This window comes from Hippocampus zosterae, chromosome 2, assembly GCF_025434085.1.
Source record: "Hippocampus zosterae strain Florida chromosome 2, ASM2543408v3, whole genome shotgun sequence".
Taxonomy (NCBI): Eukaryota; Metazoa; Chordata; class Actinopteri; order Syngnathiformes; family Syngnathidae; genus Hippocampus; species Hippocampus zosterae.
The window spans coordinates 3326922-3341087 of record NC_067452.1 but is presented as its reverse complement, the minus strand read 5'-3'; the positions used below and the strand labels follow the sequence as shown (position 1 = coordinate 3341087).

The 14166-nt window shown below is 45.3% G+C and overlaps 1 protein-coding gene and 1 long non-coding RNA gene across 6 annotated transcripts in view; one reads left to right on the top strand and one right to left on the bottom strand.

Moving 5' to 3' along the window:
- The window catches only part of lama5 (laminin, alpha 5), a 190183-nt gene that overhangs the window by 91459 nt on the left and 84558 nt on the right, over window positions 1-14166 (bottom strand). For all 5 annotated transcript variants that reach the window (XM_052058657.1, XM_052058658.1, XM_052058659.1 and 2 more), the window contains exons 18-23: window positions 12664-12763; window positions 12354-12406; window positions 12155-12260; window positions 11676-11775; window positions 11400-11556; window positions 9583-9721 (exon numbers count right to left, since the gene is read on the bottom strand). In XM_052058657.1, coding sequence (XP_051914617.1) covers window positions 9583-9721; window positions 11400-11556; window positions 11676-11775; window positions 12155-12260; window positions 12354-12406; window positions 12664-12763 — 655 coding nt within the window. The remainder of the gene's footprint in view (window positions 1-9582; window positions 9722-11399; window positions 11557-11675; window positions 11776-12154; window positions 12261-12353; window positions 12407-12663; window positions 12764-14166) is intronic.
- LOC127596442 (uncharacterized) overlaps window positions 1-14166 on the top strand; it is a 114017-nt gene that overhangs the window by 61859 nt on the left and 37992 nt on the right. The gene's annotated exons all lie outside the window — the stretch shown is intronic.

Below are 14166 nucleotides of genomic sequence, written 5' to 3'. Positions count from 1 at the left end.
ATTCATAAACTCTAAGTATCCGTTTTCGGTGTCTCGCGCTGCCGTGGCTGGCAAAACAGACATGGGCATGGACTTCTGCAGCGCGCTTGTTGTTTTGTTTCTGATGTATTTATAGAGCAACGTAACATCCGCTTGTGACGTGTGCCGCGTTAATCTCGCAAGAAAAAATTTAATCCCGTTAAAATTCATTTAAAATAATGCCAATAAAAATGCGCTAAACTGAAAGCTCTAATATATATATATATATACATATATATATATATATGAAGGATCCCTCAAAGGGCGCAGTCCCATCCAACTATCGGCCAATAACCTGTCTCTCCACAACATGGAAGCTCATGTCAGGCATCATTGCGGCTAAGATAAGTGGACACATGGATCAATACATGAGCGAAGCACAGAAGGGCATTGGTAGAGATACCAGAGGAGCCAAACATCAGCTCCTGGTTGACAGAACAGTCGCACAAGACTGCAGGTCCCGACGTACCAAATTGTGCACAGCCTGGATTGATTACAAGAAAGCCTATGACTCGATGCCACATACATGGATCACTGAATGCTTGGAGTTGTATAAGGTGAACAGGACCCTAACAGCCTTCGTTGCGAACTCGATGAGGATGTGGAAAACCACACTTGAAGCCAATGGCAAGCCACTTACCCAAGTGTCAGATGTGGCATATACCAAGGTAATGCCCTCTCCCCACTGCTGTTCTGCATAGGACTGAACCCTCTAAGCCAAGTAATCACCAAGACAGGCTATGGATACCGCCTCAGAAATGGAGCTACAATCGGTCACCTCCTCTACATGGATGACATAAAGCTGTATGCTAAGAGCGAAAGGGACATAGATTCCCTGATCCACACAACCAGGATCTACAGCAGTGACATCGGGATGTCATTCGGGCTTGAGAAATGTAGTCGGATGGTGACTAAGAGAGGAAAGGTAGTCCTCAGTGAAGGGGTCTCACTCCCTGAAGGAACAATAGCAGACATTGAGGACAGCTACAAGTACCTTGGTATACCACAAGCCAATGGCAACCTCGAACTGGCAACAAGGAAAGCGGCTACGGCCAAATACCTCCAGCGAGTGAGGCAAGTCCTAAGAAGTCAGCTCAATGGCAAGAATAAGACCTGGGCAATAAACAGCTATGCCCTGCCAGTGATCAGATACCCTGCAGGAATAATAAGTTGGCCAAAGGAAGAGATTCAGACCACGGACGTTAGGACCCGACAGCTCCTAACCATGCATGGAGGGTTCCATCCCAAATCCAGCACCCTGAGACTGTACGCAACCCGAAAGGAAGGAGGCCGGGGACTAGTGAGTGTGAGAGCCACTGTCCAGGATGAAACATCCAAGCTCCATGAATACATCAAGGAGAAGGCTCCAACGGATGACGTACTCAGAGAATGTCTCAGATAGTGGGGAACAGTAGATGAGGCGCTGGAAGAGGGACCATCATGGGAGGACAAGCCCCTACACGGGATGTGCCACCGGACCATAACTGAAGTGGCCGATCTCATTAAGTCCTATCAGTGGCTATAGAGGGCTGGCCTGAAGGACAGCACAGAGGCACTCATCCTGGCTGCTCAGGAGCAGGCCTTGAGCACCAGAGCCATTGAGGCCCAGATATACCACACCAGACAAGACCCAAGGTGTAGGTTGTGCAAAGAGGCACCTGAGACGATCTAACACATAACTGCAGGGTGTAAGATGCTGGCAGGGAAAGCCTACATGGAACACCATAAGCAGGTGGCTGGTATAGTCTACCGAAACATCTGTGCGGAGTATAGACTGGAAACCCCAAGGTCAAAATGGGAAACACCTCCGAAGGTCCAGACTGACAAGATGGTAATGGCGAACCAACCAGATATCGTGATCATAGATAAAGGGCAGAGGAAAGCCGTTGTAGTGGATGTAGCGGTCCCAAGTGATGGAAACATCAGAAAGAAGGAACACGAGAAACTCGAGAAATACCAAGGAGCTGGAGAGAGCCTGGAAGGTAAAGGTGACAGTCGTGCCTGTGGTGGTCGGAGCACTCAGGGCAGTGACCCCCAAACTAGATGAGTGGTTGCAACAGATCCCAGGAACAACATCGGACATCTCAGTCCAGAAAAGCGAAGTGCTGGGAGGAGCAAGGATACTGCGCAAAAGCCTCAAGGTTCCTGGCCTCTGGTAGAGGACCCGAGCTGAATGAGGGACGGTCACCACCCGAGGGGTGAGACGAGGATTTATATATAGGGCGGCCCGGTAGTCCAGTGGTTAGCACGTCGGCTTCACAGTGCAGAGGTACCGGGTTCGATTCCAGCTCCGGCCTCCCTGTGTGAAGTTTGCATGTGCTTCCCGGGCCTGCGTGGGTTTTCTCCGGGTGCTCCGGTTTCCTCCCGCATTCCAAAAAAATGCATGGCAGGCTGATTGAACACTCTAAATTGTCCCTAGGTGTGAGTGCGGGCGTGTGTGGTTGTTTGTGCCCTGCGATTGGCTGGCAACCAATTCGGGGTGTCCCCTGCCTACTGCCCGAAGACAGCTGGGATAGGCTCCAGCACCCCCCGCGACCCTAATGAGGATGAAGCGGTTCGGAAGATGAATGAATATATATTAGAGCTGTCAGTTTAGCGCATTTTTATTGGCATTATTTTAAATGAATTTTAACGGGATTAAATTTTTTCTCGCGAGATTAACGCGGCACACGTCACAAGCGGATGTTACGTTGCTCTATAAATACACCAGAAAAAAAACAACAAGCGCGCTGCAGAAGTCCACGCCCATGTCTGTTTTGCCAGCCACGGCAGCACGAGACACCGAAAACGGATACTTAAAGAGTTTATGAATGTAAAGTTTACTTTTAAAAAGTTGCCCGATTGCTCCACTGACAAGACCAAAGTTATCTGTTCTTCTCTCTCTCTCTCTGTATCATACAGGTATACGATGTATGCCACTGACACGATTGTTACTTGTTTGGAACTATTTTATGTGGAAGGTGACAGTGTTCTGCGTCCATATAAATAGAGCAGGTGGAGCTTCTGTTTGTCTGACAGTGGTAGCGACCTAGCGAAAATAAAACGTCTCCAGTGTTGTCATCAAACCAATCAAACCATCGAACCAATCATTCGAAATGAGGTATACACAAAAACTGTACAGAGAAGTCCGCACAAGAAGGACCAACACAATCAACATAGCCTGACTGTGTTAGAGGGAGTGACTCCCCCGCGCCTTTCAGAATGGTTTGCCCCAGTAGCACGGTTGAAGTGCGTGCGCTTTTATGTACGACGGGCAGTTTTGAATACAGCGGCACATAATGAACGCTGTGTCCGGTGTCTCGTTATTCTTCAACAAACATACAGAAACAGATTGCTGTGTTCAAAGTAAACTTGAGAAAAACCAAGTATGCACCCATGGTTTAAATCTACTATAGGCTGAGTACTAGTTTACCTTAGATGTGCACTTTATAATGTTATATTGCTCTGTTTTGATTTTATAAAAAAAGCTGTTAAAGCAGCTGTTGTATGACAAAATATTGTTTTCACTGTTGTTGATGGATAGTAATAGTGTGAGAGATTATGTGTGAATAACTGCTCCAAGTGAAAAATGTTCATGTAAAATTGAAAATCGAAATTGTTATTTCAGTAAATATTTGCATTTGGCACATAGAAAACTGATTCATGATTCCATGTTGATGAGAGCATTAAAATGGGGGAAAATAGGACAAAAAATGTAAAAGGAAATTCAGAAACGATAAAAAATGTGTGAGTAATCATGATTAATTTTTTTGTCTATTTGAGTTAATTATGATATTTGCATTTTTAATTAGATTAAATATTTTAATCGTTTGACAGCTCTAATATATATATGTTTTTAATATATATAATTGTAATATATATATAAAAAAAAAAATCCTCATCTCACCCCTCGGGTGGTGTCCGTCCCTCATTCAGCTCGGGTCCTCTACCAGAGGCCAGGAAGCTTGAGGGTTCTGCGCAGTATCCTTGCTGTTCCCAGCACTGCACATTTCTGGACTGAGATGTCCGATGTTGTTCCCGGGATCTGTTGCAACCACTCATCTAGTTTGGGGGTCACTGCCCCGAGTGCTCCGACCACCACAGGCACGACTGTCACCTTTACCTTCCAGGCTCTCTCCAGCTCCTCTCTGAGCCCTTGGTATTTCTGGAGTTTCTCATGTTCCTTCTTCCTGATGTTTCCATCACTTGGGACCGCTACATCCACTACAACGGCTATCCTCTGCCCTTTATCTATGATCACGATATCTGGTTGGTTCGCCATTACCATCTTGTCAGTCTGGATCTGGAAGTCCCACAGGATCTTCGCTCTGTCATTCTCCACCACCTTCGGAGGTGTTTCCCATTTTGACCTTGGGGTTTCCAGTCCATACTCCGCACAGATGTTTCGGTAGACTATGCCAGCCACCTGGTTATGGCGTTCCATGTAGGCTTTCCCTGCCAGCATCTTACACCCTGCAGTTATGTGTTGGATCGTCTCAGGTGCCTCTTTGCACAACCTACACCTTGGGTCTCGTCTGGTGTGGTATATCTGGGCCTCGATGGCTCTGGTGCTCAAGGCCTGTTCCTGAGCAGCCAGGATGAGTGCCTCTGTGCTGTCCTTCAGGCCAGCCCTCTCTAGCCACTGATAGGACTTCTTGAGATCAGCCACTTCAGTTATGGTCCGGTGGTACATCCCGTGTAGGGGCTTGTCCTCCCATGATGGTCCCTCCTCCAGCGCCTCATCTTCTGATCCCCATTGTCTGAGACATTCTCTGAGTACGTCATTCGTTGGAGCCTTCTCCTTGATGTATTCATGGAGCTTGGATGTTTCATCCTGGACAGTTGCTCTCACACTCACTAGTCCTCGGCCTCCTTCCTTTCGGCTTGCGTACAGTCTCAGGGTGCTGGATTTGGGATGGAACCCTCCATGCATGGTTAGGAGTTTTCGGGTCTTAATGTCCGTGGTCTGAATCTCTTCCTTTGGCCACCTTATTATTACTGCAGGGTATCTGATCACTGGCAGGGCATAGCTGTTTATTGCCCGGGTCTTATTCTTGCCATTGAGCTGGCTTCTTAGGACTTGCCTCACTCGCTGGAGGTATTTGGCCGTAGCCGCTTTCCTTGTTGCCAGTTCGAGGTTGCCATTGGCTTGTGGTATACCAAGGTACTTGTAGCTGTCCTCAATGTCTGCTATTGTTCCTTCAGGGAGTGAGACCCCTTCAGTGCGGACTACCTTTCCTCTCTGAGTCACCATTCGACTACATTTCTCAAGCCCGAATGACATCCCGATGTCGCTGCTGTAGATCCTGGTTGTGTGGATCAGGGAATCTATGTCCCTTTCGCTCTTAGCATACAGCTTTATGTCATCCATGTAGAGGAGGTGACTGATTGTAGCTCCATTTCTGAGGCGGTATCCATAGCCTGTCTTGGTGATTACTTGGCTTAGGGGGTTCAGTCCTATGCAGAACAGCAGTGGGGAGAGTGCATCACCTTGGTATATGCCACATTTGATGGACACTTGGGTAAGTGGCTTGCCATTGGCTTCAAGTGTGGTTTTCCACATCCTCATCGAGTTCGCAACGAAGGCTCTTAGGGTCCTGTTCACCTTATACAACTCCAAGCATTCAGTGATCCATGTATGTGGCATCGAGTCATAGGCTTTCTTGTAATCAATCCAAGCTGTGCACAGGTTGGTACGTCGGGACCTGCAGTCTTGTGCGACTGTTCTGTCAACCAGGAGTTGATGTTTGGCTCCTCTAGTATCTCTACCAATGCCCTTCTGTGCTTCGCTCATGTATTGATCCATGTGTCCACTTATCTTAGCCGCAATGATGCCTGACATGAGCTTCCATGTTGTGGAGAGACAGGTTATTGGCCGATAGTTGGATGGGGCTGCACCCTTCGAGGGATCCTTCATGATCAGGATCGTTCGCCCTTCGGTTAGCCATTCTGGGTGAGTCCCATCCCTCAGCAGCTGGATCATTTGTACTGCTAGGCGCTCATGGAGTGCTGTGAGTTTCTTTAGCCAGTAGGTGTGGACCATGTCCGGGCCTGGTGCTGTCCAGTTCTTTATATCTGAGACTCTTTCCTGTATGTCTGCCACTGTTATGGTAACTGGGTTCTGTTCAGGGAGGTTGCTGTGCTCCTCTCTCAAGGTCACCAGCCATTGTGCACTGCTGTTATGTGCAACCTCCTTCTCCCATATGCCTTTCCAGTACCTTTCAGTTTCCAGTCTTGGTGGGTCAGCTCTGTTGTTAGGACCCTGCCACTGAGCGTACACTTTCGCAGGTTGTGTTGCGAACAGCCTGTTTATTCGTCTGGCCTCATTCTCTTTCGTGTACCGCTTTAGGCGACTGGACAAGGCTTGGAGCCTTTGTTTGGCAGTTTCTAGTGCTTCAGGTATGGTCATCTGGATGTACTTCTCTGATATCGGCCTTTTCATCACACCTCTCTGGGCCTCCGTCAATTGACTCACATCTTTCCGGGCCGCCTTGATCTTAGCCTCCAACCGTCTTTTCCATGGTGGGTAACGTATCTCATGGCTTCCATGGTTGCTCTTATAGCCCAGAGTCTCCAGGATCACTGATGCTGAAGCGTATATCAGCTCATTGGTTTCTGTGATCGTTACGGTAGGGATCGCCCTCAGTGCTGCATTCACACTTTCTATGAGACTTTCAGATGGTACTTCACATAGCCGTTGTAATCGGTTTCTAGGTTGCCCAGCTTCCATTCTCGCCATGATCTTAGCTTTCAGGTCAGTTGCTGCCTCGCTCAGCATTTCATTCATTGGGGCTGGCCACCCAATCTCATCATCTGCATTCATTGGGGCTTGCCTCCCAATCTCTTGTATGACCTCCTCTGATCTGGCAGCCTGGGGCCCTTCGCCATGGAACCTGCGTTGTACTTCATCAATCTCAAGTTGTGACAGCAGTTGCCGTTTGTGGATGTTGGAACACTGAGCTACTAGTTGTTTCGTGGTCAACCGTGACTGTGGCTTTCGAAGTAACCATTTAGCCCACATTCTCTGCATGTAACCCCTCTGACTAGGGTTGCTTGAGTAGTAGCATTCCAACAGAGCCATGTTATCGCCTCTCGCCAATCTCCGCTTTGTTCCAGTAGCCCATTTTTCATCAAGGTGCTCTGGTTCCCCAGCACCTGACGCAGACCTTGTTTGGCCGGGCGACGTCTGAGCCGGCATGTCATTCGTTTTATTGTCTCTCATCATTGTATGAGGTAGGCATTAGCGTGAAGGATCTTGCCCAAGGACCCACACTGGATGGTGTTATGTGCTCATTTTTGCCCCAAGCGGGATTCGAACCACCGTCTCCCGTATGCCAAACCGATGCCTTACCAACTGAGCTATCCAGCCGCTAATATATATATATATATATATATATATATATATATATATACACACATAATTAGAGCTGTCAGTTTAGTGCGTTTTTATTGGCATTAATTTAAATGAATTTTAACGGGATTAAAAATGTTCTCGCGAGATTAACGCGGCACACGTCACAAGCGGATGTTACGTTGCTCTATAAATACATCAGAAACAAAACAACAAGCGCGCTGCAGAAGTCCACGCCCATGTCTGTTTTGCCAGCCACGGCAGTGCGAGACACCGAAAACAGATACTTAAAGAGTTTATGAATGGAAAGTTTACTTTTAAAAATTCACCATATTGCTCCACTGACAAGACTAAAGTTATCTGTTCTTCTCTCTCTCTCTGTATCATACAGGTATACGATGTATGCCACTGACGCGATTGTTACTTGTTTGGAACTATTTTGTGTGGAAGGTTACAGTCTGCTGTGTCCATATAAATAGAGCGGGTGGAGCTTCTCTGTGTTCGTCTGACAGTGAAAGTGCGCTACAGTGGTAGCGACCTAGCGAAAGTAAAATGTCTCTATTGTTGTCATCGAACCAAGTGCAGTCATTCGAAATGAGGTCTACACAAAACCGTAGAGAGACTTCCGCGCAAGAAGGACCAACACAATCAACATAGCCTGACTGTGTTAGGGGGAGTGACCCCCCCGCCCCCTTTCAGAATGGTTTGCTCCTGCAGCACGGGGGAAGTGCGTGTGCTTGTTCGTACGGCCGGCAGTTTCGAATACAGCGGCACATAATGAACACTGGTGTCCGGTGTCTCGTTATTCTTCAACAAACATACAGAAACAGACTGCTGTGTTGAAAGCGAACTTGAGAAAAATGAAGTATACAACCATGGTTTAAATCCACTATAGGCTGAGTACTAGTGTACCTTAGATGTGCACTTTATAATGTTATATTGTTCTGTTTTGATTTCATAAAAAAGCTGTTAAAGCAGCTGTTGTGTGACAAAATATTGTTTTCACTGTTGTTGATGGACAGTAATATTGTGTGAGAGATTATGTGTGAATAACTGCTCCAAGTGAAAAATGTTCATGTAAAATTGAAAATTGAAATTGTTATTTCAGTAAATATTTGCATTTGGCACATAGAAAACTGATTCATGATTCCATGTTGACGAGAGCATTAAAATGGGGAAAAAATAGGACAAAAATGTAAAAGGAAATTGAGAAACGATAAAAAATGTGTGAGTAATCACGATTAATTTTTTAGTTCATTTGAGTTAATTATGACAGTTGCATTTTTAATTAGATTAAACATTTTAATCGTTTGACAGCTCTAATATATATATGTTTTTAATATATATAATTGTAATATATATATATATATATATATATATATATATATATATATATATATATATATATATATATATATATTTCATGTTTTAAATGTATTTTAAGTTCCAGAAATACTTATCAATTTTTAACTGGAAAACGAAGATTTTTTCAATGAAGAATTTGTCAACGTCATTGCTTTTCGTGGACAAGACCTTTAAAAACGCATTTTGCAACAGCTCATGTGACGTCCGCATGATGAGCCGTGATTGGTTGTTACCTGAACCCTGAGCACCTGTGCCGTCATTTTCAGTCGACAGCAATTGGCAAAATGCGTTTTCAAAAGTGTTAATTGGACATGAAAAACAATGATGTCACAAATTACCAGCATAATGTTACCTTTTTACTGCTGACATTGCAAAAATGTTCATCTCGGTTGGATAGATAAATCATAATGCCGCACAGACAGGGACGAAGAGAGAAGCAGTGTGGCAAAGTAGGAGGCAAGAAGGTGAGGGAGGAGGGAGGAGGAGGTATGAGGGGAGGAGCTGGATGATGAGGAGCTACAGGGTGAGGATAAGAAAAAAGAAGAGTTATGAGGGGGGAGACAAGTGGAAGAAGAGGATGAGGAAACAAGGGGAGGAAAAGGATTAAACAAGAGAGGAAGAAGAGAAAAAGATGACCCACAATGGGAGCAAGAAGAGGATAAGGTGAGATGAGGAAGAAGAAGATGCACAAGAGGAGGAGACAAGAGGAAAAAGCGCAAGTGGAGAAAGAGTTAAAGGAGGAGCTACAAGAGGAGGAGGCTGTATAAAGTCTGTGCGCTCAGCTTTGGCTGGGCCTGTCAGTGTGAAGATGAGGGACCTCACAGAAGAAGGTGAGAAGGAAACTGAAGCCGGCCACCAGCAGCACTCACAGTTGCGGCAGAAGTTTTTCCCATCATCCTCCAGCACCGATATCTGACCCCGGACTTCTACACCTGCCATGTTGGTGTAGCGCAGAACCATGCGGAAGAGGTCTGGAGAGCCCACCCACACCGGCACCAGCACCTTGGACTGAACGCGCACCCAACAACACCAGGTGCCACAAGAGGGTGAAGAAAAGAGGACAAAAGACAAGTCATGAAGTCAAGAACACAAACCTGGGTGCAAGACGAGGTTAACAGACTACATCAGAGCTTTTCATTCGAGTTATTCAGGGCGGCTTGGTGTGGTGTCTCTGCCTCAAAGTGAAAAGCAATTACCTACTCCACTCCAGAGCAAATCTGAAAAGTGGAATACTTGTTTTCTTCATTTATATGTTCAGGGTTTGTGTCCTGACTGAGAAGAATATCGCACAGCATGAGCTGAGATGAGAGCCAATTAGCTATTTTGCACAACCCAAAGTTAAAAAAAAATTCACCCAATATATTTTGAAACAAACATCGTCCAGACCTAAATCCTAGCAGAAATAAATGTGGACTTGTTAGAAGATAGGTCCAGGCTTCTTGTCATACCATAGTCCTTAATGTCTTTTAAGCTTTAAATGAGAGATAGTATTAACAAAGATGGTAGTTTGGGGCAACATGTCTCAGTCATTTTGGGCTTAGTTGTCGCGTGCTATATAGAAAGAACGGACCCATGACAAATGCACCCCTTTCAACTTGGTACATGTAATCGAGAACTGTCAATCGGAGGACAAGTCTGGCTCTTGAGGAATTTGTTTGTTAGGTTTTGTTTGATTTAAAAGTTCCATAGTTGTTGCTGGAACAATGTCCACATTGCAGGACTGTTTTAAGTTATTTTATGCTTTCTTTTTTTTGTTCATTCAATTTAATCTTGAATTTTCAGTGTCAAGTGTAAAAAGTGTGTCCGTGGATGATGCACCGTCTCAGGCACAGTCACAGGTGTCAAATTCAAGGCCCGGGGGCCAGGTTTGGCCCACCACGTCATTTTGTGTGGCCTGGGAAAGCAAATCAAACATGTCAACTTCTACGATAATTGCTAAAATCTGTACCAAAATTTCAACTTCTCTTATGTAATAAATAAATGAGCTATTGTAAGGATTTTCTTATCAAATCCTTCATTACACTAACTTAAACAAACATTGAATGAACCATTATTTTTGACTTCTTTATACGTTTTCACAGTCATGACGGCCCTCCAAGGGAAACAATGTGGCCCACGCCAAAAATGAGTTTGACACCGCTGGGCTAAGTGGTGGCATGCTTCGGCTCCCCTGGAAGTAAGACCCAGCGCCCTGGAGGCATGCTGGTGTCGGGGGACAAAACAAAACGAAATTGCAAAGTGTGGCGACCCCCGGTGCCCAAGCTGGAGGTCCGGGCCCCCTGTAAGCGAGAAAAAGTTGATCGGGAAAATTCCCACATTCATTTTCCATGGGTGTTCAACCAAGGGCTCCAGTACCACCTTTGGTCATCAGGGGTGCTGTAGTAGGCATACCAGTTGGAGGGCCAAAAGGCCTACTGGCTCCGTTTCCCACAGTGTTTGAAAACATAATCTGTACATTCAGTATAAAGGGAAGCAGGAAAGTAAAAAAGACATTTGAGGCTGAAAATCGTGGCCTATGTGCCAGCAGTTCCTTAGGACTTCAATCTAAAGATCAAGTTCAGCTGGTGTGCAGTTAACCTAAAACACATCGGAGCCTTTTCAGTTTGTGAGGGCGATCCATGATCAGCTTCAAGCAGCGAAGTGTGAAGAGACACGGCTACAAAGAACATATCGTCACATTCCTGACCTGGATGGGGGACATTTGAGCATAACCCCTCCAGCTGAAGCCAGGGAATTCCACAGGGTCGTAGCCGAAGCGTACCGGCCGGCCATCCAACATGGTGCCCTCTTCCACCTCAAACTTGAGGTGGTGAAGATCAGGAAAATAATGATCCACAGCGGCTCTGCACACAAGGTCACATCACAAATGTATCGAATTAAACAAAGCATGGAAATGTGAGATCTCTGTTCTTAGCTGCTCTATGATTTACCAGTTTGTGTTCGTAAATGGGTTTGAACTCACAAGTTGCACTTGAGTCCATGTACGTTGGGTCGACAGTGACAGCGGCCGCGTCGCTCATCACATGATTGACCTTCGGAGCCACCGATATCACACTGGCACCCTGCATGCACAACGTAAGACAGCACCAGAGGTGTCAAGTAACCAAGTTAAAAGATTTGGTTACCTGATGAAAGATGACATTTGAGGTATTTCCATGGCGTACATACATAGTTTCAGACTACTTTGTACTTCTAATCCTTACATATGTTTCTCCCCGTTACAGACAAAAACTGCCTCATTAGTAAAAGGGTCATTCAATAAATAAGGTGAATTTTTCAGTGTAAGGACTTCTACTACAGATAGAAGCTTACTTTGAAGAAAAAATTTCAACGTGGTCTCCCAGCAATGTCACACACTTTTCCCATCTGTGCACAAGCTTCCATATTCCCTTAGGGTAAAAATCTTTGGACTGATGTCTCAGCCAGAAGACAATAACTCACCTTGGCAGCCAAAGTAGCTGTGCTCCTGCAGGTTGTAGAAGCCATCTTGGCATGCGGCGCAGGTGCTGCTGCAGATGTTTGGCTTACAGTGACACTGACCGCTGTCCTGTGGTTTTACAATTTGGAAATTGACCAATAAATTCACATAAAATGTTGCACAAAAATAATGGCAAACTTGCAGTGCTCACAACTTACTCACCTGTGCACACTCGGCAACACCGCTCAGCGTTCCTGCGATGTTACACTCACACTCTGTGCAGGAAGACACGCACACACACACACACACACACGCACACACGCACACACGCACACACGCACACACGCACACACACACACACACACACACACACACACACACACACACACACACACACACACACACACACACACACACACACACACACACACACACACACACACACACACACACACACACACACACACACACACACACGTCAGGTCCCAGCAATGAGTGAGGCTTTAAGTGTTCATAATATCTTAAGTCTTACTTGTGCAACCATCAAGAGAGTTGGGGGACAAGTTCCAGTACAGAGGTTTACAGCGGTCACAGGCCACGCCGTCAACGCCATCACGGCACTCACATTGGCCCTGAGAGGATGAATGTCAAGAGGAGGAGACAGTCAGTTTATATGATTTATTTTCACCAAAACAAGTGCAAAATATTAAAGTACTGTACAACATCTAAGCATACCTGTCAACTGATACGGTTTAGCCATAGTTCATACGGATTTTGTGGTGAATCTTACTATATGGCCGTATCGCACAAACCATACAGATTCTGACAATTTCCGTTTTTTTCCCCACCTAACAGGTAGTTCCGTTTGCTTTTGCCCAGAATGGTGCTAGTCTACTCGAATGATTTCAGTTCCAAAGTAAATACTGCTACACGTCTATTTTCTTTCTGTCCTCCCTTTCTATGTCACTGGAGATTTTATTAAAACCACCTGCTGAGGACAGCCTGGTGTTTTTTGGCTTGTGTCATGTTGCCGATTCCACTGGTTCGACACTCATTTCTGTCCTATTCCCCTTCCAGGACCTACAGTACATAACCTCTCCTGCTTTGTTGGCTTTCCCTCAAAGACTCCTTATCGATTATTGTTTGAAGATTGAAATAAAAAAATCCACATCAAAAATTTCCTCAATGTAAACAATGATGGATGAACACAAAAGGATTCAATAATTTTGCCTGATCTGTAGACTACAATGTTGTCCTTCATGGAACCTTGAGTAGACAAACGGGTTAACGGTGAAATGCTTATAAAGAGTTCCCTGTGCAGGCTCAACAACGCAGTGCCCACGGGCAGCAGGTAGCCCTCGAGGCCCAAATGAGTTGCCTGCGGGGTCCCCACTAAAAATAGCTCACCAGTGATGGGACATTGTGATTTTCTAGTAATGATGAACAATAAGAATATGAAAATGTCAACACTGGCGGAGACTTCTAGAAATAAAGAGTTGCACGTTGATATTGATGTTTCCAGATGATGAGATGTGAGATGAAAATTTATAACAACAACATCATCCACCAGTCCGTCTATTTTCAACACCGCTTATCTTGAACAGAATTATTTCCAGCAACATTATGATATGTCTTTTTTCAGAAGGGTGTAATCAAGCAGGTAGCCCTTTGCATTGATCGGTACTCAGGAAGTAGCTATCAGTAGCAAAAAGATTGGTGACCGCTGCTCTCGACAAAATCCTTGAAATATGAAAGTGATCTTAGTGGAACTCCCTGTGTGAAATCTAGATGAACCCCTTGTTGGGTGAAAGGGTTCTTTGTAGAATCTCTCATACGGGGTTCTCTGTGGAATGTTTCACAGTCGCTTCTGGGGATGCAACCCTGTATGTTGGGTTCGAGGTAGAGCCCTCTTGAAGGGTTCTAGGTGGATACCTTGATAAAGGGTTGTAACAGAGACCAAAAATGGTTCTATGAGGATGAGTATCTTATGTGGTTATAGGCAGCATTTTTACGTCTAAGAAAACACCTCTTTTTC